General features: G+C 43.8%; 1 protein-coding gene across 2 annotated transcripts in view; it reads left to right on the forward strand.

Annotated features, from left to right (window-relative positions):
- The window catches only part of LINS1 (lines homolog 1), a 54,394-nt gene extending 28,294 nt beyond the window's left edge, over window positions 1-26,100 (forward strand). Inside the window, exons 3-9 of one of the 2 annotated variants that reach the window (XM_089655530.1) lie at window positions 2,034-2,224; window positions 6,229-6,318; window positions 7,924-8,065; window positions 10,099-10,677; window positions 14,788-14,971; window positions 18,248-19,110; window positions 22,598-26,100. In XM_089655530.1, coding sequence (XP_089511656.1) covers window positions 2,034-2,224; window positions 6,229-6,318; window positions 7,924-8,065; window positions 10,099-10,677; window positions 14,788-14,971; window positions 18,248-19,106 — 2,045 coding nt within the window. In that variant the 3' untranslated portion in view covers window positions 19,107-19,110; window positions 22,598-26,100. Of the gene's footprint in view, window positions 1-2,033; window positions 2,225-6,228; window positions 6,319-7,923; window positions 8,066-10,098; window positions 10,678-14,787; window positions 14,972-18,247 lie in introns of both variants that reach the window. The other variant, XM_089655529.1, reaches the window with a different exon arrangement.
- Window positions 26,101-27,154: the final 1,054 nt, after the last annotated feature.

Genomic DNA, 27,154 nt, shown 5'->3' on the forward strand with positions numbered 1-27,154 from the left:
GCTGCCGATGGAAATTTACAAGTCTTTTGGTGGAATACTTTTATCTGAACTACTTATAATTATCCAGGTTGCTTTAGAACAGAACTCCCTCGATGTAGGAGGTAATAATAGTTGTACTTTTGAAGCCGGGGAAGGATCCAACATTAGTGGAGTCTTGCCTCCCCATATCGTTATTGACCTCAGACCTCAAAATCATTTACCAAAGTACTGGCGACTAGACTGACCAAGGTTATTTCTACGCTTATTCACCCAGGTCAATCGTGTTTCAGTCCCAACAGATCTATGACAATCAACATTTGTAGGCTTTATCTCAACCTTCAAATCCCTATTGACAACATAGGTGACAGGGCAATTTTGTCTCTTGACGCTGCTAAAGCTTTTGACAGCATAGAATTGGAGGTACCTTTGGCAAGTCCTTGCAAAATTTAGCCTAGGGGACACTTTCATCTCATAGCTACAATTATTATATCGTGCCCCGACGGCCTGTATTCGGGTCAATAATGCCCTGTCCCCCTCATTTACATTAAGAAGAGGGACACGGCAGGGTTGTCCTCTCTCCCTGTTATTATTCGCCTTAGCGACAGAGACCCTTAGAGGATCCAGGTATTGTGGGTTTTTGTAGAGAACGGATGGAGAATGTAGTGTAATATGCCGATGACAACATTTTTGTTTTTGGACAATACATCCTCCACGTTAGCTTGTCTGACGCTAATCACAGCATTTGGCTCCTTCCCTGGCTTCTCAATAAATTGGGATATATAGCCACCCTTCTCCCGCTGGCCCCCCTACACATCCCATACCACCTGAAGCTGCTCAGATTGAAATAGTGGGCTCCTTCTAAATATTTGGGTGTCATCATTCACACCCACTCTATCGAAATATGCAGACCTAAACTTCCACTACTTAAAAAATTCCAGCAAAAAACAACCAGTTGGACCAAACTCCCTCTTTCTGTAGTAGGGGGATGTAACTTAGTCAAAATCATATGGGCCCCTCAACTACTCTATATCCTGCATAATGCCCCTGTGTGGATTCCTACATGGATCGTTAAACGATTTGATACTGTGTTTTGCTCCCTAATTTGGCGGATGCAAACACCTCGGATTAAACTTGAGACTCTACAGGAAGCTCAGGATACGGGCAGTCTTGTGGTTCCCGACTCCTTTCGTTATTATATTGCATCTCAGTTACAACATTTACAGCCTTGCAGGACAATACACATCCAGACCTGGTCAACTTGCTTCTTCTAGGCATTGTGTCCACTGATAACTTGGTGGAATGTCTAGATGCAGGTGAGATTAAAGCTCTAGCATAGTTTCCCACACTAGAGCGAATTAGAGTGTGGTGTAAAGCGAAACATTACTTCCACTATCAAGGCTTTACCACATTCACACATATCCTCAATAACCATAACTACTGGGAACTCTTTAAACTGAAGGGCTTTGCTGCGTGGACAGTTGCAGGTCTTAAATATGTCCCTCAGCTGTACCATGGGCAACTGCTGAAAGACTTTCAAACATTAAGGGCGGAGTTTGACCCGAATAAGGGTGGAGTTTGACCCAAATACGGGCCATCCAGCCACAATATAATAATTGTAGCCATGAGATGAAAGTGTCCCCTTGGCTAAATTTCACAAGGACTTGCCAGTGGTACCTCCATTCTATGCTGTCAAACGCTTTAGCAGCGTCAAGAGACAAAATTGCCCGGTCACCCATATTGTCAGTAGGGATTTGAAGGTTGAGATAAATATGTCCCTCAGCTGTACAATGGGCAATTGCTGAAAGACTTTCAAACATTAAGCGCGGAGTTTGGCATACCCAACTCCATCTTTTTCCAATATTTACAACTTAGACATGCCATCTCGGCACAGGCTAGGGCTTCCTCGTAGGTCTTGGGTAACCCCACTCTGCACTCAAAATATTCGTCTTGGAGCCCCTCAACCTGTGTGACATATACCCCTTCTGACACCATGACCATGCATAGCACTGTCACAAAATTACAGTCCAGACTAAAATATATTTCATTTTTTGCAGGGTCTGAACTCTCTGGGTGTGGGGAGAATGTACGCACTTCTTGGGTCCCCCGGGATGTGACCTTGCTGAAGTTGTCACTTATTCAGATTTTGGTCATCAAAGCAGACAATCTGTGCACTGAACCTCACATCAGATGTCAGTATTCTCGTGTACTGGAGCTGCTGCAACAAGCTGGAATAGAGGCAACAATAGTAAGAAATTACCGTAATTTCACTTTATTGCTGTATAATGCAACGCTGCTTTGTACCCATAAAATAAAAAACAAAATTAGTCTTGTGTCTGAAATGTTAGTAATGAGCAATATTAAAGCATTTTCTACCTTTACAGCACTGAAGATCTTACCTGCCACACCGTAGGAGTTATTTACTAAAACTTGACACTGCTGAATCTGGTGCTGCGCTGCATAAAAATCAATCCGCTTCCAGGTTTTATTGTCAAAGCGTAACAAACTGAAGTTAGAAGCTGATCTGCTACCACGCAGAGCTGCACCAGATTGAACGCTCCAGTTTTAGTCAACCCCCCCTGTGTTTTCATTGGAATTGTATAAGCTGCAGCTGCCCAAAACCCTAAATATTATACAGTGTGTGTATGTGTGATATGTATGTGATATAGATAGATAGATAAATAGATATATTTATATATGCCAAGAATTTATATCAGTCCCTGCCTTCAAGGAAATCATAATCTAAAGGTCCCTAACTCACATACTAGGGCTAATTTAGACAGGAGCCAATTAATCTACCAACTTGTCTTCAGGGTGTGAGAGAAAATGGGAGGAAACCCACACAAGTACAAGGAGAATATGCAAACTCCATGGCCTGGATTCGAAACCAATGACCCTAGTGCTCCAGGGCAAGAGTGCAAACTACTAGAGTGCTGCCATGTTATGCCTTCAGATCCCATGTTTCTAGAGGTGCCTTCCTTTCAAAGCTGCTGGAATTATAAATCCAGAGAGAGAAACTTTTCTACAGTGCATTGAAAAAGTATTCATACCCCTTCACATTTTCCACATTTTGTCATGTTCCAACCAGAAACGTCAATGTATTTTATTAGGATTTTATGTGATAGACCAACACAAAGTGGCACATAATTGTGAAGTGGAAGGAAAATGATAAATGGTTTTCAAAATTTTATACAAATAAATCTGTGAAAAGTGTGGCAGCATTTGTATTCACCCCTCGGAATCAATACTTTGTAGGATCCCCTTTGGCTGCAATTCCAGCTGCAAGTCTTTTTGGGGACGTCTCTCCCAGCTTTATACATCTAGAGAGGGACATTTCTGCCCATTCTTCTTTGCAAAATAGCTCAAGCTCTGTCAGATTGGATGGAGAGTGTCTGTGAACAGCAATTTTCAAGTCTTGCCACAGATTCTCCATTTGATTTAGGTCTGGACTTTGACTGGGCCATTCTAACACATGAATATGCTTTGATCTAAACCATTCCATTGTAGCTCTGGCTGTATGTTTAGAGTCGTTGTCCTGATGGAAGGTGAACCTCCACCCCAGTCTCAAGTCTTTTGCAGACTCTAACAGGTTTTCTTTTAAGATTGCCCTGTATTTGGCTCCATCCATCTTCCCACCAACTCTAACCGGCTTCCCTCTCCCTACTGAAGAAAAGCATTCCCATAACATGATGCTGCCACCACCATGTTTCACGGTGGGGATAGTGTGCTCATGGTGATGTGCAGTGTTAGGTTTCCGCCACACACAGCGTTTTGCTTTTAGGTAAAAAAAAGTAAAATTTTGGTCTCATCTGACCAGAACACCTTCTTTCACATGTTTGCTGTGTCCCCCACATGGCTTCTCGCAAACTGCAAATGGGACCTCTTATGGCTTTCTTTCAACAATGGCTGGCTTTCTTCTTGCTCCTCTTCCATAAAGGCCAGATTTGTGGCGTGCACAACCAATAGTTGTCCTTTGGACAGATTCTCCCACCTGAGCTGTGGATCTCTGCAGCTCCTCCAGAGTTCCCATGGGCCTCTTGGCTGCTTCTCTGATGAATGCTCTCCTTGCCAGGCCTGTCAGTTTAGGTGGACATATAAATATAATGTGAAAATGATATAAATATAATGTGAAACCAAAAACACCCTTGCACCTCCCCCAATTCCAAATTGGAAATAACTTTCAACCCCCTGAAAGCTTAAACTCAAATCAATAGATCCAAACAGGAATCTACCCTCTTTCAATAAATCAACTATTGATGTAACAACAAAAATATTCCCCATATACTTTCTACAAAATCATAAATCCAGTGTCTCTGTGATTTAAATCCGATAATATAAAGTCCAGTGTCTCAATAAAGAAAAAATATAAAATTAAAAAATAAAAATAAAATTAAAAAAAATATATGAAAAAGTATATTTCTTGCAGTGTTGATTGTTGTGAAGAACCTCAAAGAAAAAGAAACTCACAATAGTGCATTACCATAATATCACAAAAAAAAAAAAAAAATTTTTTTTTTTGAATATATATATATATATATATATATATATATATAAAACACATGCACACACAAATGTGTATCAAACAATTGTGCAACCTTTAAGTGAAAAATTATATATTTAACACTTGTGAGAACCTTCCAAAAGGAAAAGGTAATAAGACACTTGTGCTCATAAATAATAAAATCATGAAGTGATCTACTTAGTGAGATTCCTCCCCACACGTGACACTTCTAGTGAGTAAGGCCAATATACCCTTACCAACAGTAGATGAAACTCACGCCTTTTATATATATATATAACTGGAAATCCTCCAAAGAAGCTTTATCCTCCTCTCCTCCTCCGCTTCCTGTTAGGATGATCTTACTATGCCTTCCACATACATAGGTTTATAAAATATGACGTACCTCCATGTATGTTTCAAGTTTTAATGAATCCACTTGTATAAGGAGTTAAAAACATAAGTATAAAAGTAGTATAACCAATTTTGGACAAACCCCACTGAATGGGGATTACCAGGCAGTTCCCACAGTTCCCATGCAGTCCACTCTCAAGTGTCCAGTGATTCCTCAACAAAGATGGCCGCTGCGACACTTCCGGTTCCTGCTCCTTGCGTATAACGTCACTTCCTCTTGACGCGTTTCGTCACATCCGGGACTTAGTCATAAGAGAGAGACTGTTGTTACATCAATAGTTGATTTATTGAAAGAGGGTAGATTCCTGTTTGGATCTATTGATTTGAGTTTAGGTGGACAGCCATGTCTTGGTAGGTTTGCAGTTGTGCCGTACTCTTTACATTTTTGGATGATGGATTGAACAGTGCTCCGTGAGATGTTCAAAGCTTGGGATATTTTTTTTTTTATAACCTAACCCTGCTTTAAACCTCTCCACAACTTTATCCCTGACCTGTCTGGTTTGTTCCTTGGCCTTCATGATGCTGTTTTGTTAACTAATGTTCTCTAACAAACCTCAGAGGGCTTCACAGAACAGCTGTATTTATCCTGAGATTACATGACACACAGGTGGACTCTATTTTAATAATTTAGGTGACTTCTGAAGGCAATTGGTTCCACTGGATTTTAGTTAGGGGTATCAGAGTAAAGGGGGCCAAATACAAATGCATGTCACACTATTCATATATATATATATTTGTAAAAAATTTTGAAAACCATTTCTCATTTTCCACTTCATATTATCTACCCCTTTGTGTTGATCTATCGCATAAAATCCCAATAAAATACATTTACGTTTTTGGTTGTAACATAACAAAATGTAAAAAATTTCAAGGGGTATGAATACTTTTTCAAGGCACTGTATATGTGGGTATGTGGGACAAAGGTATATCATTGTACCTGACAAGTAGCTACAGTGCCAGCCACAACCAATGAGTGTGGGTGTAAATCTTTGCTCTCGTACATTACGTACACACATTTTAAAGGTGGTAACATTGGCAGAAAAAGACAGCAACTTCCAAACGCTTCATGGGGTAATATCATGGTTGCTTGCTGAACACAATGCCAGTTGTATGGCTTTATTGACAGATGAAGTCCCGGGAGCCTTGCTAACTGTGAAGGGATAGAGAGTAAAAGTGGAATAGAAAGGAGTACAATTCTCTTCTGGCACCTACAAGAGGGATGCATCCATCAATAGTTTTTGTAGTCCTCTGATCAGCTTTTAGTCTGATATACATATGAGCTAAATATATTACAGTATTTTGTGTTTTAACACATTTTTTTTTCTTCATTCTCTGTACAGATCAAACTGTTAAATACTTCTGATAAGGTGCTATCGCATATCTCCTCCAAGTGCCTCTCTTATTTGGTGCTATATCAACTCAAATATCAGGTATCTAATCTGTTCTCTGACATGTACTCTTTTTTTTTTTACCTGTACAGTGATGTTTTTATATGTATACTTTGCATTTGATCATCTTACCTTTATGTTTAGTAGTATAAAGCATTTATTTCTATTTTCCAAGGTTTGAAACTATACGTGTATTGTAGGACTATAAAAATAAGCACTAAAGCGATCGTAAAGGCATTTTTTTTTTAAACAAGTTCTATGGAAACGTATCAGCCGCAAATCGTGTTACCGACATTTTGCCGATAGGAAAAAAAGTGCCAATAATGGTGCCGATACATGCCAAGTCACTTGTCATAGACTTTCAGACAAAAATTCCACCTAGTGACTTCAATGCAAAATCGCGTCTTATAGACTTTCCTGCAAAGTGGTGTCCCTATTGACTTCAATGCAAAAACACACACTAGCGACTTATGTACAAAATCACGTCCCATAGACTTTTTCATGTGAAGTCACATCCCATAGACTATAATACAAAAACGCCCCCTAGTGACTTCAGTACAAAATCATGTCCCATAGACTTTCATGTGAAGTCGTGTCCCATAGACTATAATACAAAAACACCCCGTAGTGACGTCAGTACAAAATCACGTCCCATAGACTTTCATGTGAAGTCGCGTCCCGTAGACTATTTATTTCAGGTACTTATATAGCGTCGTCAATTTACGCAGAACTTTACATATATATTGTACAGTCACATCAGTCCCTAACCCTCAAGGGGCGTACAATCTAAGGTCTATAATACAAAAACAGCCCCTAATGACTTCAGTACAAAATCACGTCCCATAGACTTCATGTGAAGTCACATCCCATAGACTATAATACAAAAACGCCCCCTAGTGACTTCAATGCAAAATTGCCAGCCGTATTAAAATTTTTAAAACATTTTATAAATTGTTCAGTTTTTGGCCAAGTGCATCCTGAATTTTTGGTTTCGGTTTCGGCACAAGAATTTTAATTTTGGTGCCCCAATAAAAATAACAGGCGTATTATACTTACCTGCCCTGTGAAATTGGTTTTGCATGGAGCAGCTCCAATCCTCCTCTTCTGGAGTCCCCCACCAGCGCTCCTGGCTCCTCCTCCTTCTCGGAGTGCTACCATAAGAAGGCGCTTCCTATTGTGACATGCCTGTGGGCTCGATCCTCAGGCCGCGCTGCTTGTGTCTATAGCCCCCCATTCTATCCTCACAGGCTGTGATTGACAGCACCAGAAGTCAATGGCTCCTGCTGCTGTCTAGGAGCCAGTGAGGAGATAGTAGCCTCTCTGCTGCTCTCAAACACAGTGTTGGATCGAAATTGGGCTCAGGAACGTATTTAGGGGGTCTGGAAGGGGAGCAAAACATGATGTTGTTGTTGTTGTTTTTTTGTTTTTTTCTATTTTGTACATTTTATTAGCTTTTGTATATGTAAAAAGGTATTTTGAAAATTTTATAATAAAATATTTAAATTTAAAAAAAAAAGTTTTTTTTTTTTTTTTTTTTACCTTTTTGGATTCAGAGAATGCATTAAGGTAAAAAAACCTTTAACCTTTACAACCAGTTTAAGCTTTGTAAGTGTTAAGCGTATGGTTTTTGTATACATGTCTTTCTAGAATGAGGTAAATGCTCACTGGTTGCAGTTCTGTCTGAAAAGTCTTTGCCAGGATCCTGGATCACAAACATTGATCCCATGCCTGACATCTCTGGTATCTGTTTGTAAAGGATTCCTCACAGATGAAAGGCTACAAAACACAGGTAAGAGTAACTGCATGTAGATGTTTGGTAATATCCAAGTGATTGTATGTAAATGCAAAGGCTTTTTTGAAGGGGAAGCTAGTGACATCTCTCTAGAGTCAGCCATAGGGACTGCCCAAGATTTGAACCATGTATGGGCAGGTTGAATGTGCTGAAGTTGATCGATCAGCTTAGGTACAACCAGCCTGTCAGATTTTACATGCAGTTATTGCTAGCGCCTATTATAGCTGCTAGCAGTAATCACTGTATTCTCCCGGCAGGGACGGCTTTGACATGTTATGGGAGCCATCTGTATTGTGATGTACAGTTGTGTTCAAAATAATAGCCGTCAGACATCACTAACCTGATCAGTCACTGTTTTTGGTAGAAATGATATTTCTACATGGCAAATAATTTACTAGCAGGTGTAGTAGAGTAATAGAAATCCAACAGACCCAACAGTCATGACATGCATGCTGCTGATTCTGTGTCATTGAATCGCTCATTGAAAGGGGCGTGTTCAAAATAATAGCAGTGTGGAGTTCTATTAGTGAGGTCATTCATTCTTTGTAAAACAGGTGGAAATTATTGCCCTTATTTAAGGAAAGAAGGCAGCAAATGTTGTACATTCTGGTTACAGTGCATTTCTCTCTGAAATTCTGAGGAAAATGGGTCGTTCCAGACATTGTTCAGAAGAACAGCGTACCTTGATTAAAAAGTTGATTGGAGGGGGGAAAACATATAAAGAAGTGCAGAAAATGATAGGCTGCTCAGCTAAAATGATCGCAAATGCTTTAAAATGGTAACCAAAACCTGAAAGATGTGGAAGAAAGCGAAAAACTACCATTGGAATGGATAGAAGAACAGCCAAAATGGCGCGGACTCAGCCAACAATCAGCTCCAGGAAGATGAAAGAAGGTGTGACGTTCCCTGTGAGGACTGTTACAATTAGAAGACGCCTATGTGAAGCCAAGCTATCTGCAAGAAGCCCCCGCAAAGTCCCACTGTTGGAAAAAAGACCTGTGCTGAAGAGGTTACAATTTGCCAAAGAGCACATTGATTGGCCTAAAGAGAAATGGCGCAACATTTTGTGGACTGATGAAAGTAAGATTGTTCTTTTTGGGTCTAGTGGGCGGAGACAGTTTTGTCAGACGACCCCCAAACACTGAATTCAAGCCACAGTACACTGTGAAGACAGTGAAGCATGGTGGTGCAAGCATCATGATATGGGGATGTTTCTCATACTACGGTGTTGGGCCTATTTATCGCATACCAGGGATCATGGATCAGTTTGAATACATCAGAATACTTGAAGAGGTCATGCTGCCTTATGCTGAAGAGGAAATGCCCTTGAAATGGGTGTTCCAACAAGACAACGACCCCAAACGCACCAGAAAACATGCAACATCTTGGTTCCAGACCAACAAGATGGACGTTATGGAGTGGCCAGCCCAATCCCCGGATCTTAATCCAATAGAAAACTTGTGGGGTGACATCAAAAATGCAGTTTCTGAGGCAAAACCAAGAAATAGAGAAGAACTGTGGAATGTTGTCCAATCATCCTGGGCTGGAATACCTGATCACAGGGGCCAGAAGTTGGGGGACTCCATGCAACACAGATGTACAGCAGTTCTCAGAAACAGTGCGACTACAACCAAATATTCATGAAGTCATTCAAAGGAAAGCAAAATCTTCAAACATTTCTCAGTTTATATAATGAATACAAACAATGCAATTTTTTTTTTTTGAACCGTCTAATATTCACTTTTCTTCAATTTTATTTAGAGGAACACAAATTTGATATATTTTTCTTCATGTTCTGATTTGGAATAGAATGTGTCGTGTTCCCAATGCATTTGTGTGGATGGAAATAAAAGCTATTAGAAGGATTTTGAGCTTTATTCACTTTTTTCAACACACTGCAATTATTTTGAACACAACTGTGTATATATGTATGTGACTTCCAGCAAAGAAACTAGTAACACGGGGAGCAGTGATATTTATTTTTTACATTTTATGTTTAGAATGGTAATATGTGCTCTTCTGTTTTCCAGACCTTCTGCTGATGATCTTGCTTCCTCTTGAAAATGTCTTTGAAAGACACTGTTCTACCATCTTCACTTGCCTGTCCAACCCTCCATGCCAGCCACTTGCACTAGTCGAAGAGCCCAGCGGCCAGCTCTCCTGCCTGCTGGATTTTATAGAAACCTTGGTTGCCTTAAAAACAAAGCTAAAATTAAATGTCTCCCTTTGCAAACATGTTCTGTCAGCCATCTTGCCTCAAACCTTGAACATCATCTCCTCTCCTGTTCCTTACTTTGTGAAGAAACAGGTTATACTGGTGCTGAAAAGATGTCTGCTGTGTAAAGCTGGAGAGGATTTCCTGCCTTCTCCCCGCACTATGTCAAACCAGCAAGATGCAGTGTTGGACAAGGACTTGGCTGTCCTGGCTGGGACAATGTTGGGTGCTGTGCAGCAGGGATGGCTTCTACAGGTCCCTGTTAGTGACAGATCAAGCAGCTTTGGGGGTGTTAATGATGGATCGGAGCATGGTCCTGACTTAGTCATTCTGGGAGCCACCTGTCTGTCTGTTCTCAAAGCCCTGGAAATCCAGGTCCACAATGGAGAATCAGGTAATGCAATCAACCACAAAAGCATCCATGTGCTGCTACATATTGTTATTTTAGTGTAGTATAGGACATTTCATGTAATGTTACATATGGTCCTAATTACATATTCGCTTGGCCCAATGTAAGTACAGTATAGCTCATACCTGAGGGGTCACTGGGGAAGCTGACTATCACTGTAGTAGTTGGGGCTACTATGGTGAACTCTGCAATCTTCCAAGTCCTGTGCTGAGTGACTGCCACACTGTGCACTGCTGCAATTGACCGAACACCTTGTATTTGTTTCAGTGAATACATGGCATTCTCTGATTGGATGAGGGGGAGATTGTGACATCACAGTTCTTCCTCTCCACTTTGTCCAAACAGATATTATGCTTTAAGCGTTGGTTTTAAATGACTTAGTAATGTGCAGCAAAAGACATTTCAGTGGTGCTCTGCTATCTATGGACAATTTTCAATGTTTGCTGGATAAAAAAAAATTCTCATCCATTGCTTTGTAATTATAGCCATATGTAATACTTCTCACAATGGATTTTATTTTTCAATTTCATGCCTTTAGCTATAATCTTGAATGCTGTGTTTTTTTGTGTGTGGTGTTTTTTTTTTTTTTTTTTTTTTTTTTCACTTTTTTGTAGGTATTTATTATTGTTGTTATTATTATTAGCAATTGTGTAAGCTATTGAATTTCCACCATAAAGCCTAATTCCACATTTAATGTTCCTTTTAAATAGTTTGTTGTGCCAAGTTGGCCCAAACTAACTATTTACTGCATTAACTGGTGTGCTCGCTGGGCACGCTGTATTAAATGTATGTAGCTTCATGCAGTATACAGAGCTGTGTTCGGTCAGTAAGACAGGAACTTCCCATCCTACTCCCAAGATAAAGTAGAGTCGGAATGAGCGCTGCTCAGCCATTTACGGAGAGCTTTGTGGTCTATGAAAGAATGCAAAACGTCCTCTGATTGGCTGAGGTGGAGAGGCAGGTGGATGACGTCACAGGAAGCTTTGTATTCATTCATAGAATACAAAGCTTCCCGTGAATGGCTCAGTCTGACTCTATTTTGTTCCAGGAAAGGGACAGAAAGTGATCATCCCACTGCCAGAATACTCTGCTGTACACTGTCGCCAAGGCTACATGCAATTTATACAGCATGAGCAACTGTTAGTGCAGTAAATACTTTGGGCCATCTTGGCCCAAATAGACTATTTTACAGGTACATTTAGGCTACAGTCACCGCTACAGTTCTCACTGGCCTTAATCTCCGGTGTGAATGTAAGGTGGAGTTAGGCTTTAAAGTGGTTGTAAACCTCAGATATGAAATGTGAACACAGCATATCTCTGTATAGTGTGTACTTGTCTCAGTCCAAAGCAATAAGTATTATTATACAGTATTTATATAGCGCCAACAGTTCCCTCAGCGCTGTACATTACAAAGGGGGACAGAACATGTGACAGTACCATAACAATACAATGTGATACACGAGGGGTTCGAGGGCCCTGCTCCTTGGAGCTTACAATCTAGGAGGGGGGGATGGTGGCACAGGAGGAGATAGCTGTGGGGGATGGAGTGGTAGGAAGAGTGGAGGAGATCGGCAATTAGCGGGGGGTGGGGTAGGCTTCCCTGAAGAGATGGGTTTTCAGGGTGCGCCTAAAGGAGAGGGGAGTAGGTGATAATCTGATGGGTTGGGGCAGGGAGTTCCAGAGGATGGGTGACACCCTGGAGAAGTCCTGGAGGCGGGCATGGGAGGAGGAGACCAGGGAACTAGAGAGAAGGAGGTCTTGTGAGGAGCGGAGTGTGCGTGCTGGGTGGTACTTGGATATTGGTATTGGTCAGTGATGTAGTTCGGGGCAGTATGGTGGACAGCTTTGTACGTCAGTGTTAGGATTTTGAATTTGATCCGTTGCGCAATCAGAAGCCAGTGGAGGGATTGGCAGAGGGGGGTGGCGGAGATGGAGCGGTTGGAAAGGTGAATGAGTCTGGCAGCCGTATTCAGGATGGACTGAAGCGAGTCCAGAATGACACCAAGTACTCTGGCCTGCAGGGCGGGTTTGTTGGTGGCGTTGTTGGATGTGATGGAGAAGTCAGTGGGGGGGTGGTGTGCGGGCTGGGGGGGAAGACTAGGAGCTCGGTTTTGGAGAGGTTCAGTTTAAGGAAGTGGAGCGACACCCAGTCTGATATTTCTGTATATAAGTATAATTTCTGTCCACTGTCTCATATCTCTGCTATTAAAATGAGTAACTTCTGATAAGTTTTCCTGACACCAAGCAAAAAAAAGGTGACAGGGAAGGGCACAGCTTGTGATTGATTGACAGCCTAAGCTCAGTTCCTGTGTGCTCTGTCAACGTAGGTGTGTCTCTTCCCTTCAATCAGCTCTCAGAGGTCTCCTCACTGATGCAACTTCAGCTCCCCACCCCCAAATTTTCAGAGCAGAGAGATCCTGTGTAAATTCTGCACTTTGAACGGACATAGAATAGAGAAGACTGCTGATAAATGGGTACAACTTATGTAGGAGCATTTGTGTTATCTCTGTGTATCACCTGAGGCCAGTCACTTCACTGGTTATATGTAAGGGTTTACAAACACTTTTAAGGGCCATGATAAACAAGGTTCCTTTTATCATTTTCTTCCCATGATCCTTAGATGAACCTTTGCACCCTTTGATTGCTGCAGTAAGCTGGATGAACACCAGGTTTGAAGAGGTTCATTGGTTGATGGGAGCTCAAAAGCATCCCAAACGTTGATATGAACATTATCAATAAAAGTAAGCACAAGAGATTGGTCAGAGAATGCAGACACGGTACAGGAGATGGTCAGAGACTGCTGACACGGTACAGGAGATGGTCAGAGAATGCAGACACGGTACAGGAGATGGTCAGAGACTGCGGACACGGTACAGGAGATGGTCAGAGACTGCGGATACGGTACAGGAGATGGTCAGAGACTGCGGACACGGTACAGGGGATGGTCAGAGACTGCAGACACGGTACAGGGGATGGTCAGAGAATGCGGACACGGTACAGGGGATGGTCAGAGAATGCGGACACGGTACAGGGGATGGTCAGAGAATGCGGACACGGTACAGGGGATGGTCAGAGAATGCGGACACGGTACAGGGGATGGTCAGAGAATGCTGACACGGTACAGGGGATGGTCAGAGAATGCGGACACGGTACAGGAGATGGTCAGAGACTGCGGACACGGTACAGGAGATGGTCAGAGACTGCGGACACGGTACAGGGGATGGTCAGAGACTGCGGACACGGTACAGGGGATGGTCAGACTGCGGACACGGTACAGGAGATGGTCAGAGATTATGGACATCTGACATACACATAGCTTGGAGCGGTGCCATAACCCATATAACATGCTACAAAAGGACCACCCCGTGATCCCCCTTTTGACAGCTAGTGGGGGATCTTCTTCCCCCGCTAGCTGTCGGAATTTTAAAAAAATGTGCTGCGTCATTCATTGACATTATTCTGTGAATGGGAAAACTACAAGTTCTGACGGCCTTTGCGGCTGTCACCTTGTCGTTCTCCATGAACTACCAGTTCATTGATTCTTCTGTCAGTGTGTATCTGCTTGCCCATATGAGGTACAAGAGCACAGATACACTGACAGGTCTGCAGGAGTTCTGCATGGCACACGCAGTCTGCTGATCGTTGGTGTAGTGCTTTTCTGGCTCCCAAAACAAAAATAGTAAATGCACATTTTTTTATCTGCAAAAAAATTGTCCGTTTTTTATTATTTTTTGTGAAAAAACGCTTCCTCTTGTGCGCAGCAGACTGATGACCTCATCTCGGCCTAGACAGAGTAATGGACAGATTTTTAATAATGCAATTACATTTTTGAAACCATTATTGTTGCTGTACATTGTGACATGTCTGGGATGTATTACTGCAGACTTGTAAAGGTTCGCATTGAACTTCCAAAAGCCCTTCTATCTCCGCTATCAGAATTATTATTTAATGTGTCATTTTAAACTCCAGTAAACCTTAATGGGGCAGCTATGCTCAGTGTACAAACCCTTCAGGTACCAGGACAGAGCAGTCCCGTCTGGTGTGATTACCAGGTAAGGGCTATGAGACTGATCAGAGTTGTGTTCTGTGTTTCAGGGCAGACTGAGGTTCTGGCTCTGGACATTCTGATGGCTCACCTCCTGAAATTCCTAAAGCACCATAATGAGTGGAAGGAGCTGGTGCACCCTTGTGAGTGGGTGTCTCTGACCTTCATGGAGCAAGATGATGACATGTTGGAGGTTGCCAAGTGTTTGCTCAAGATGTACCAGCACAATCCTAGGTGAGTGTATTGAATACAAACACAAAGGAAAATGGTGGACCTTGCCTAAAATTGATATAATCCCTATTTTTGTTTAATCCCACCCAATGTTAAAAATGTTACTACAAACAAAAAGGCAATGAAAGGTAAGATACTTGCCAAAGGCCCAGGCTTCTGGCATGTTTCCTTTGGTGCCAGTGCCATTTCTCAGTGTTCCTGCATCCACTTGGGAAACTCTAGAAAATTATTATTATACAGGATTTATAGAGCGCCAACAGTTTGCTCAGCGCTTTACAAAATATTGAAATACAATACAGTTCAATACAAGAGGGTTAGGAGGGCCCTGCTCCTTGGAGCTTACAATCTAAGAGGGAGGGGCTAGTGGTACAAAAGGCAGTAACTGTGGGGGATGGACTGGTAGGAAGAGTAGAAGATTCCATTATTAGCTGAGGGCAGGATAGGCTTCCCTGAAGAGAGGTTTTCAGAGATCACCTAAAAGTGAGCAGAGTAGGCGATAGTCTGATAAATTGGGGTAGAGAGTTCCAGAGGATGGGGAGGCTCTGGAGAAGTCCTGGTGACGAGGAGACAAGGGAGCTAGAAAGCAGGGGGTCGTGGGAGGAGCGGAGAGGACGGTTTGGGTGATATTTGGAGACAAGATTGGTGATGTGAAATATGCACAGTTGAGAAATAAAACAAACTGGGGCCTGATTTAAATGAATAAACCAATTTATGGCTGTGAAGGAGTAAGAGGGCTACATGCAGCCAAAACACTCCTAAATTTGACATGCCTAACCATTCACAATGATGCTTAACTTTACCACCCCCCCCCCATTGGTGTTTGAGAATGTTCATTCACCAGGCTGGAGTCTTACCACTTCTATGAGGTTCCTGGATACAAAACCACAGTGGGTGAGCTGTAGATTCAGTGTGCTCTGTAGAGTGACACTGTTGCTTGCCTGAGGGCTCGTTCAGACAGGCAATAATGCTGCCTACTGCCCTGCAAAAGTGATATGTGGTGGATTGCTTTTCAGAGAACTGTATAGCAGTGGTAGGTTTTTTTTTTTTTTTTTTTTTCTTTTTACCATTGCTGGACCGTGCTGCAACTGAAAGCCAAGTTGCCTGGTTGGCTCTCGGTTCCGGTTGTGCGGCCCAATTTATCTCAGTGGGAAAGTTCGACTGCAAAGTTTGACATTCGGCACCACCTGTCAGAGTTAAAATTGCCGGGGCCACAGCATGTGTACAGCCCTATCAGGCTGTAATGGTAGAAGTCCAGTGGAGGGGCCAAGGAGGCTGTAAAACTGCAACTCGGTTTACCTTTCTGTTATAAAACATATCAACAATGCTTCCAGCAGTGGGGATGGACATTGCACTGAAGTGCCTTCGCCCCATGCAGCGGGGGCATTAAACAATAAAATATTAAAACTTACCTCCTTATCGTGAAACTTGTGCTTGGGTTTTTTTCTTTATTTTTAAATTTTTTTTTTTGCACAGACAAATTCTGGGTCAAACTTGAGATAAGTAGTGTACAGGAGATCAGCAGGCAACAGTGCAGGGGGGCCAGGAGACAACTGTATGGGGTTGGGGCTCAGGAGGGAACAGTATGGGGGAGGGGGCAGAAGAGCACAGCACAGGGGGGCCAGGAGAGAACTGTATGGGGGGGGAGGGTAAGAGAGAACAGTGCAGGGGGGCCAGGAGAGAACTGTATAGGGGGGAGGGGAGGAGAGAACAGTGCAGGGGGGACCAGGAGAGAACTGTATGGGGTTGAGGCTCAGGAGGGAACAGTACAGGGTGGGAAGGGGTAGAAGAGCACAGCACAGGGGGGCCAGGAGAGAACTGTATGGGGGAGGAGGGTAGGAGAGAACTGTATGGGGTTGGGGCTCAGGAGAGAACAGTACAGGGGGGGAGGGGTAGAAGAGCACAGCACAGTACAGGGGGGCCAGGAGAGAACTGTATAGGGGGGGCAGGAGGAAACGGTGCAGGGGGGCCAGGTGAGAACTGTATGGGAAGCAGGAGGGAACAGTACGGGGGGGGGGGGGGGGGCAGAGGAGAACAGTATAGGGAAGCAGGATGGAAGAGTATGGGGGTAGGGCAGTGGAGCACAGCACGGGGGCTAGCAGGAAACCGTACTGGAGGGTACAATACTGGGGTTTGTAGCAGTTTTCCTCTTGCAGAGTAGCTTAGGATAGTTTCGGGATCATGTCTGGCATGCTGATCCCGCTCTCCTCTCTTGTCCCTCCTGAGTGATGTCACACACAGGCACCTGGGGCAGACAGGAGGGGAGGGCCTGCTGAGTGATGTCGCACACAGGGAGGGAGGGCCTGCTGAGTGATGTCACACACAGGGAGGGAGGGCCTCCTGAGTGATGTCACACACAGGCACCTGGGGCAGACAGGAGGGGAGGGCCTCCTGAGTAATGTCACACACAGGGAGGGCCTCCTGAGTGATGTCACACACAGGGAGGGAGGGCCTCCTGAGTGATGTCACACACAGGCACCTGGGGCAGACAGGATGGGAGGGCCAGCTGAGTGATGTCACACACAGGGAGGGAGGGCCTGCTGAGTGATGTCACATAGGGAGGGAGGGCCTCCTGAGTGATGTCATACACAGGCACCTGGGGCAGACAGGAGGGGAGGGCCAGCTGAGTGATGTCACACACAGGGAGGGAGGGCCTGCTGAGTGATGTCACACACAGGGAGGGAGGGCCTCCTGAGTGATGTCATACACAGGCACCTGGGGCAGACAGGAGGGGAGGGCCTCCTGAGTTATTGCCCTCTGCAGCTTTACTGTAAGCTATGTGGGGATGCAATCCTCCCGTCTCCTACTTGTGATGAATGGGCAGATCTTGGCAGAGCCCCGGTTGAGTAACAAAGCTTTTTTTTTTTTTTTTTTTTTTTTTCCAAAGCCATTTTTGTTTTTCCTGTAAAAATTAGGGGGGAAAAGTGTGGAATATGTTCTTTGAAAATGATAAATAATATGCTTATGACATGGTATTCAAAGAACATATTCCACACTTTTTCCCCCTAATGGCTTTGGAAAAAAAAAAAAAAGCTTTTTTTTTCCCCTAGGCCTTCCTGTCTCTAATTGGGGCTAACATGTGATCCCCTCATGCACCTTGCAGGATAAAATGCTGTGACATGCAGATTGAACTGTAGTAGTCGGGACTATCCCAGTGTATTCTCCTTCATCTTTTTCACTACCCATCACTCCTGGTTCTGAATGTTTTTCCTGCTCTGTATTTTACTGTTACCTATGAACAGACAGACCTTGCTTTGCATATTAATTAGTCTCTTGTTGCAGCCTTTGTTCGCAATCTAGAAGCTGTGAACCGGAGAAGTCCGTATGGAGCGGGTCCTCACATCAGGCGGGTTGCGACCCTCACTGCATCTTCCTGTTCCTGCTCAGCAATGTTTTGTATGATTCATCGGTGCTGCTGGATTTTCTGATCTCCTCAGAGACCTGCTTCCTGGAATACTTTGTCAGGTACCTGAAGCTGCTGAATTCCGACTGGCCTCGGTTCTGTCTCATATGTACTTTATTTGATAAGTCCGGATGTTTCCACCCATCCACTGTGTCCAGTGTCTTTTTCTGTCCACAGCAATCGGTGAAAGCAACACAAATTCAGAGCGACCGCATTCGTTTTCCTAATCTGCTTTCACCAACTCCTATGGACATGGGCAGTCCTGCCTCTTCCCCAGTCAGTCATACCAAGCATTCAACACCTTCTTCCCCATCTGGCTGTGTAAGCTCCTCTCTGGGTGCCCTTCAACGCCTTGTAGACTATGACAGCTCAGAAGATTCCGAGTCCGAATCTGCAGACCGTAAGCACGATCCTGTCATTGCACACTCTGCAGAGGCTGACAGCACAGATATAGATAAACACATGAAAAAGTTGGAGCTGAAAGCCCCGTGTCCAATAACCCATCCTTCACAGCCAAGTGCACAAGCTGGAGGCAACGCGTGTCATGGCCGGGGTACCCAGCAGAGGGCAGTCCAGTGCTTGGAAGACCTTCAGGGAGCCATTAATAGGCTGTACAGAAAGAAGCTCTTTCCTTACAACCCGTCTGCATTGCTAAGGCTGCTTTCCCATGTCGGTAGTCTAGCTAAAGAATGCAGGGGTGCGCACATTGTGTCTGAGCGACCCGCCACCACAATATAACCGGGTGAGTCTATCAACTATCCCTGTTATAGATGACTTCTCTGAGACTGTTATTGTTCTATGTTATCGAATATGAACATTACGGTGCTAGAACCTAGTAAGTGCCCGAATTTACAATATTTATTGGCCTAAGCAAGTGAGAGCGGAAAAAATGACCATGTACACAGCTGTGGCTATCACAGATCTCACCTCTGCAAATGCCATCTACTTCATTCCATCCATACGAATTGCTGATTGTGAGTTGTGGATTAAAGTCTAACTCCGGGTTTAGTGAAGTTTAAATAGCTAGTCTGGGCCAAATGAACAAATTCCTGTGTGTGGCTATATATATATATATATATATATGCGGACTGACAACTCATGTTGTCCCCGGGCAATAGGGGATCATGGGGCCCCTGTGTCCTTGCCCAAACTCAAAAAAGCCTATGAAGAGGGTACCAGGGGCATCTCATGGGGGCCCCCTACTGACCCCGGGACCTCGGGCAGTGCCCGAGTTTCCAAATGGTCAGTCCACCCCTGTATATATGTGTGTGTGTGTGTGTGTGTGTGTGTGTGTGTGTGTGTGTGTGTGTATATATATATATGTATGTGTGTGTATATGTATATATGTGCGTGTAGCTGATGCCACATGAGAGATGTGACCATTTTAAAGTGGTTCTACAGGTTCTAAACATTCATGCATAAAGGTAAAAAATCTTCTGTGGCCTGCTCCCACCAACCCCCCCCCCCCTTCCACAATACTTACCTGAGCCCCCTCATGATCCAGCAATGTGTACAGGGGACTCAGGTTTCCCTCTCCTCATTGGCTGAGACATTTAGCTCCCACTGCTGTCAATCACAGCAAGTAAGAAGAGAGTGGGGGGCGGGGCTGAGCCGTGGCTCTGTGTCTTATGGACGCATGTAGCGGGGTTCTGGAGAGAGCACACACCAGTGCCCTCATAGCAAGTGACTTGCTATTGGGGGCATTGGTCAAGGGGGGAGGAGCCAGGATCGGCCAGCGGGAGACCTGAGAGGAGGAGGATCGGGGTGGCTCTGTACAAAACCACTGCACAGAGCAGGTAAGTATAACCTATTAAGAAAACCCAAACCTTTAGCCGGGTTCAAACGGATGCAGTGCGCAGCAAATTCCACACCGCATCAGAATCACACCCCGTTCATGCGAACCGCTGCGAGTGTGTATGTTAACAACACCCCGAAAGCGGTCCGCAAAACGCGGTGCGATGTGCAGAATTGGATCGTATATGTGTGAATACCCATGCGATCCGATTCCAGTGCGGACCCAAAAAAGGGTCTTGCAAGTTTTTGGCGTGGGTGCAGTGCGATTAGAGCCATACAAAATGTACGGCTCCGATCGCACCGCACACAAATCGCATGTGATTTGCACAGGAATGCGGTGCGGTCCTTGTGCGAATCACATGCGATATACCGCACCGCACATATGTGAACCCAGGTTTAGTGTCACTTTAATGTACAGGTAAGCAAACTTTATTTTTTTTGCAGTCCATTCCAGGAATTAAAGTCCCCTTGTGAAGTGACGCACTTTTCTAGATGTCTGTGCTACTGCCAGAAACATTCCTGAAATCTGTTTTCTGGAATGCTGCGCAGTATCTTTGTCGCGAGGTGCGCTGGATGTTCAGAATGTCATTACATCTGTGTCCTTTTTTAAGGCATTTTTTAATTTTGTAAACAGCTGAAAGTCGCATGGTGCTAAGTCAGGGGAATAAGGTGGTTGGTCAAGTTTTGGAATGGATTTTTGGGCCAGGGACTCACAAATACTTAACGCATCATGTGCTGGACCATTGTCGTGGTGGAGGATCCACTTGGCAGGCCTGAGTTCCGCTCTTTTCCTCACAGCTTCCTGTAACTGTGTTTTTGGCTGCTCACTTTTTGCGTCATCGTGGACATCTTCCCGCCCCTCCTTAAACTGGCTATGCCATTCAAAAACACTTGATTTCTGCATGTAATGTTCACCATAAGCCTGATGTAACAGAGCTAAAGTATCACTCCCAGTTTTGCCAATTTTCACGCAAAATTTGATGTTAATCTGCTGCTTTAGATTCCACAGGTCAGTGACTCGAGCGTGAAAGTTAGAACATGTCAGAATACGCGTGAGTGTGAATGGCTGTGTGACTCACCACCATAGTGCTACACCATGGGCATTCCAGGAGTGAAGTTGTCACACCTCATACAGTATACACCGCTGTGATTCGGCAGTGGAATGGAGGCTTCTCATCCAGGGGCGGACTGACAACTCATGGGGCCTCCGGGCAATTGTGTCTTTGCCCAAACTCAAAAAAGCCTATGAAAAAGGTACCAGGGGCATCTCATGGGGCCCCCTACTGACCCCGGGCCCTCAGGCACTGCCCGAGTTTCCAAATGGTCAGTCCGCTCCTTTTCTCGTCCCACTCCGGCACAAAATCAAGTCAGGTTGGGAGCTGCTCAGCCATTCTTGGGGAGCAATTGTATTCCTGAAACTAATACAAAGCTTCCTCTGATTGGCTGAGGCAGAGATGGTGACATCATCTGCCCGCCTCTCTCTCAGCCATGGAATTCAAAGCTGTCTGTGAATGGCTGAGCAGCTCTTAGCCCAACTCAGTTTTGTTCTGGGAATGGGACTGGAGATCCCCATCCCAGTACTGGAACATGGTGTTGTATACTGTATGGTGTTATAGCTATAATATATATATATATATATATATATATATATATATATATATATATATATATATATATATATATATACACACGGTTTATACAGTGTACACAGCCGCTGCACCAGCGGGTATAGAAAAGAATCGCCCCACTTTAAAATAATCAAATTTTACTGCTTTGCAGCCTGAAATGAAGACAGACACAGTTTTTGTTTTATCCAGCTGCATTTACTCATAACTTAGAACATCCAAGTGAAAGATATAACACCGACATGTCAGTGATTTTGTTGATTTTTTAAAAAAAAAAAAAAATTCTGAGTTGGAAAAAGGATTTCTCCCCTTGTGTCAGTGTTTTGTTGAATCACCTTTTGCTTTAATTCCAGCCTTTAGTCTGTTGGGATGTCTCTACTAACTTTTCACATCTAAACTTTGCAATATTTGCCCGCTCTTCTTTGCAGAACTGCTCAAGTTCAGTTACGTTGGATGTTATACAACTAGATAAAACAACAAATGTCTGTCTTCATTTCAGGCTCCAAAGCAACAAAATGTGATTACTTTAAAGGGGGCGGGGTATTCTTTTCTATACCCACTGTAAATAGATTGTTTTGGATGAACTATTAATGAACGATGAACTATTTACACTTTACTAAGGCCTGGAGTTAGGCTTTAACAAATGGTACTATTATAGATCAATATAACTTGCTCAGTTTACATTGGAATATGTTTGCAGCAAATCGTGACTGCTTGTTGTAAGTAGGTGGACCAACGGTAAAACCTGTTACAAAATCTTAACCTGATGGTGCTAAATCCCTGAGAATAATATTTTTTGTCTACTTAAAGAACTGAACTGTAGAAGATGTGCCCAGAAAAAGGAAGACAGAGGGCAAAAGACTTGTCACCAAGACTGTGGTCTCCCTGGAGCTGATTCCACCCCATTACTGCATGTCTGTATGGAGTCTGCAATCTTTGCAGAAGCATGGCTTTGCTTCCTCATGGCAGACACTCCAGCAAGGAGAACCATGAGCAGCAGAGTAGTGTCTTCATCACCTCAATCCAGACGTCATGATACTAACTCTCGGAGACAGCGGTGCCTTAATCTTATACTGCATACATACAGCTGTGAGCATATAGGCACAGGGGGATCCAGACACACTCACAAAATTGAAAGTGCACCTCTATTTTTAAGGAGGAATTCCAAACAAAAGGGTAAATATAAAGCTTGGGCACGACTAACTATAGCAATTTTTTTTTTTTTTTTTTTTTTTTTTAAGCTCCGTTCTCATTAAGAATTTATCTTGCACTAGATATGGGGATTTTGATTAAACTATTTTTGACTACTGTAAGGTATTTAGAACATACAAGGGTATATATTTTTGCTGTGTCAGGGTTATTAAATGTACTGTACAAGAATCATCATACACTCACCGGCCACTTTATTAGGTACACCTTGCTAGTGCCAAGAAAATTCCCCCCCCCCCCACACCATTCCACCACCACCAGCCTGAACCATTGATACAAGGCAGGATGGATCCACCACACCATTACACCACCACCAGCCTGAACCATTGATACAAGGCAGGATGGATCCACCACACCATGACACCACCACCACCAGCCTGAACCATTGATACAAGGCAGGATGGATCCACCACACCATGACACCACCACCACCAGCCTGAACTATTGATACAAGGCAGGATGGATCCACCACACCATGACACCACCACCACCAGCCTGAACCATTGATACAAGGCAGGATGGATCCACCACACCATGACACCACCACCAGCCTGAACCATTGATACAAGGCAGGATGGATCCACCACACCATGACACCACCACCACCAGCCTGAACCGTTGATACAAGGCAGGATGGATCCATGCTTTCATGTTGTTTACACCAAATTCTGACCCTACCATCTGAATGTCACAGCAACCAGTCTGTCCATTCTCCTGTGACACCAATAAGGCATTTTCATCCACACAACTGCCGCTCACTGGATAATATTCTTTTTCGGACCATTCTCTGTAATCCCTAGAGATGGTTGTGGGTGACAATCCCAGTAGATCAGCAGTTTTTGAAATACTCAGACCAGCCCGTCTGGCACCAACAGCCATGCCACGTTCAAAGTCACTTAAATCCCCTTTCACATTAATCGGTTTGAACTTCAAGTCATCTTCACCACATCTACATGCCTAAATGCATTGAGTTGCTGCCATGTGATTGGCTGGTTAGCAATTTGTGTTACCAAGCAATTGAACAGGCGTACCTAATAAAGTGGCCGGTGAGTGTACATTTTTAAGCACAGATATCTAGAGATCCTACATGTGTAGGTAGTTGGGCTTGCTGTTCCCGCTGGACCAGTGGCAGCTCCTTATAGCCGAGTTCAAGCTGTGATAACACATGGCGATAGTTACCTATTTGTAGTAACACTGAGCCACATGCATTCAGCATCAATGGTGTGAATACAAGTTTAGCAGTGTTTGTGGTTGCATTGGGGGCCCCAGCTTCTGCAGGGTCCATGAGGCCTACCTAACAATATTGAAATGTTCTTCACAGCATCATTAAAGTAGAATTCCCGACTAAATCTTACTAGCCTTTAGAATGCTGCCTCCCTGCTCCTGATGCCTATGTTGGCTATCCTGCGTAAAAGAGATGTACAGTACATACTTATTTTCAGGCTGCTTTGGTCTGGTCATGTGATCTGACTCCCCAGTATCGGTCAGAACCACCTGCAAGGGAGAGGAGGTAGTGCTGACAACGAGTAGGCTACGGGAGACGAAGAGTGACGTCGCCGCTCCCGGGAGACGAAGAGTGACGTCGCCGCTCCCGGGAGACGAAGAGTGACGTCGCCGCTCCCGGGAGACGAAGAGCGACGTCGCCGCTCCCGGGAACTCAACCGTTGTTGAGCACTCGCTCCTCTTCCCTGCAGCCACCACTGGCTGACACAGATGATCACACGACCAGACAGGATCGGACTGAAAATAGGTAAGTATATACATCTTTCTTACACAGGTTAGTCAGAATAGGTGGAGGGGGCAGGTATCATGTTAAGGCTAGTTAGGTTTAGCGTGGAATTCTACTTTAAGTAATTGTGGAGCTAATTTAGTTTCCTCTGGAAAAGGGGAGCATATTGTGCAATATGGGTGGTGGTAAAGAAGTGGGTGGAGGTTAGGTGTGAAGGAGAGATGATATGGGTTGGGCACAAGAAGTAATGGGGTGTTCATGTTGGCTGCAGAGGAAGTTATAGGTGTCGGGATGATAGGTTTAGGGCATTTGGTGCATTTCTGAAACTCTGAGGCCATGGTTCATATCTTAAATTGGGGTCTGGTTATGTCGGGCTATACTGTTTTTCATTGTGGCCTCCGTTGATAGACACTTTGTGATCCTACCTATCACCCATTCATCAACGGTTCACATTCAGATATAACTGGGAGCAACCTCCGAGGCGTTTGTGACATGAATAAAGGTAAATCTATTGACTCCATGGGTGCTAAATGCTTTTTTATATAAACATTTGTCTGTTGTATTCTCCATTGGTGAGCCGAGCCATGAGTACGTTAGGGCCAGTGAAAATTGAGCAGTTACACTGGGAAATGGAGACTAGGTACTGCAATCTGCTGAAGGCCTGACGTGACTACAAACATGGTGGAGAATCACAGAGAACACAATCTTGTTATTTGCATGTATTTGACCTCCCTCTGTATTTTTATTTTAAAGGAAACCTGTGCTGAGGGAAATATGGGGCTGTCATTGCTTAAGAAGGATCTTCAGCCTGTTTGTAAAAAAAAAAACTCTACAATACGGTGGAATTGCCTAGGCGATCTGACCAGAAGTGGGAACGGGTACCTGCCCCCCCCCCCAAAAAAAAAAAACAATTCCCAAAAGCAGTAGAGGAGGGGGTGGGAGGACATAAAGCAGAAATTCCCCTTTAGGGAGAGGTTCTGTCTCAATTCTGTATGAGAATGCTGCTCGCCTGTCACTCTCTAGCTTTGGTTCTTTTTGAGCCCCCGATCCAAAGCTAGTAGGCAGAAAATGACGTCAGAACTCACTGGCAGTGATTGCATGAAAAAAAAATCTGACAGGCTGGTTGTCCATCGATTGACTACAGTACAACCAACTGCATGGATTGATGGATTGCATCCATCTATGGCTGGCTTTAGAAAATACTAAAGCTCTTGGATTACCAGCAGCCAGGCCACTAACCTTTTTAGAAGACATAGTTAGGAATGACGGCTTCCATATTTTTTAGTCCAGGTTTTCTTCAACATGACAAATGCATGTCTGGTATTTATTAGAATTAAATATGTGAAAAAGAAAATAAACTGTTACTGAAGAAACACCAAGTCGTTCTGAGTGATGTATTTGTGTGGATTTTTCTCTAGTTCTGGACTACAGATCATGAACAGTGATGTTCTACACCAGGGGTCCCCCTGTCTTCTCAGTAGGAGGGCCACGATGTATATTTTACAATTATCTTTGGGATAAAAAAAATCAGTTTTATTAATTTTTAACATTTAAATGAATAAAGTCTGGAGGAAAATAAATTTAATCTCCAAACACGGAAAGGTTTCTTCACAGTGAGAGCTGTGAAAATGTGGAATAGACTCCCTCAGGAGTTAGTTCTGGCCAGCTCAGTGGATTGTTGTAGGAAAGTCCTGGATTCTTTCTTGGATACACAGAATATAACTGGATATAACATTTATAGGTAAAGTTGATACAGGGAATATCTGATTGCCTCTTGGGGGATCAGGAAGGAATTTTTTTTCCCTTCAGGAGAAAATTGGATTGTGCTTTGCTGGGGTTTTTTTGCCTTCCTCTGGATCAACTGTGGGTGTAGGATTATAACTTGGCTTTTTCATATGAATCTCCTGGTTGGTGAAGTTAAATGAAGATATCGGTCCATGCAGTTTAACCTGTATGGGTGTGTGTATGCATTTATGTCTCCAGCACTTCCCGTATCCCTGTATATTGGCTACGCTAAGATGTCTATCCAAGAGTTTTATGAAATAGACACTTCCTGCTGACTCCACTGATTGTGGAAGGGAGTTCCACATCCTTACCATTCTAACCGTAAAGAAGCTCCTCCACAATTTAAGGTTAAACCGCTTCTCCACCAATTTCATTGATTGGCCACGTCTGTAGACATGTTGAACAAAAATGTGGGTCTGCTAAAAACAAGTGCAAAAAAGTCTTGCTGCCTATACTTTTTGACAGAGATCAACATTTTGGCACTCCCTTAGATACTTTTAGTAAAGAGGTCACTGTACTTTTTTACCTCAGCAAAAGAAGACTATGCCTCAACCTGGGAATCATTTTCCAGCCTCTGATTCTAAAAAGAGTTCCATTTTGTTTCTTACAAGATTCCCATTCCAAAGCCAGACCTAAATCTAGGA

This window comes from Staurois parvus, unplaced genomic scaffold (genome assembly GCF_062004578.1).
Source record: "Staurois parvus isolate SC_StPar_1 unplaced genomic scaffold, SC_StPar_1.0 ptg000845l, whole genome shotgun sequence".
In the NCBI taxonomy this organism is placed as follows: domain Eukaryota; kingdom Metazoa; phylum Chordata; class Amphibia; order Anura; family Ranidae; genus Staurois; species Staurois parvus.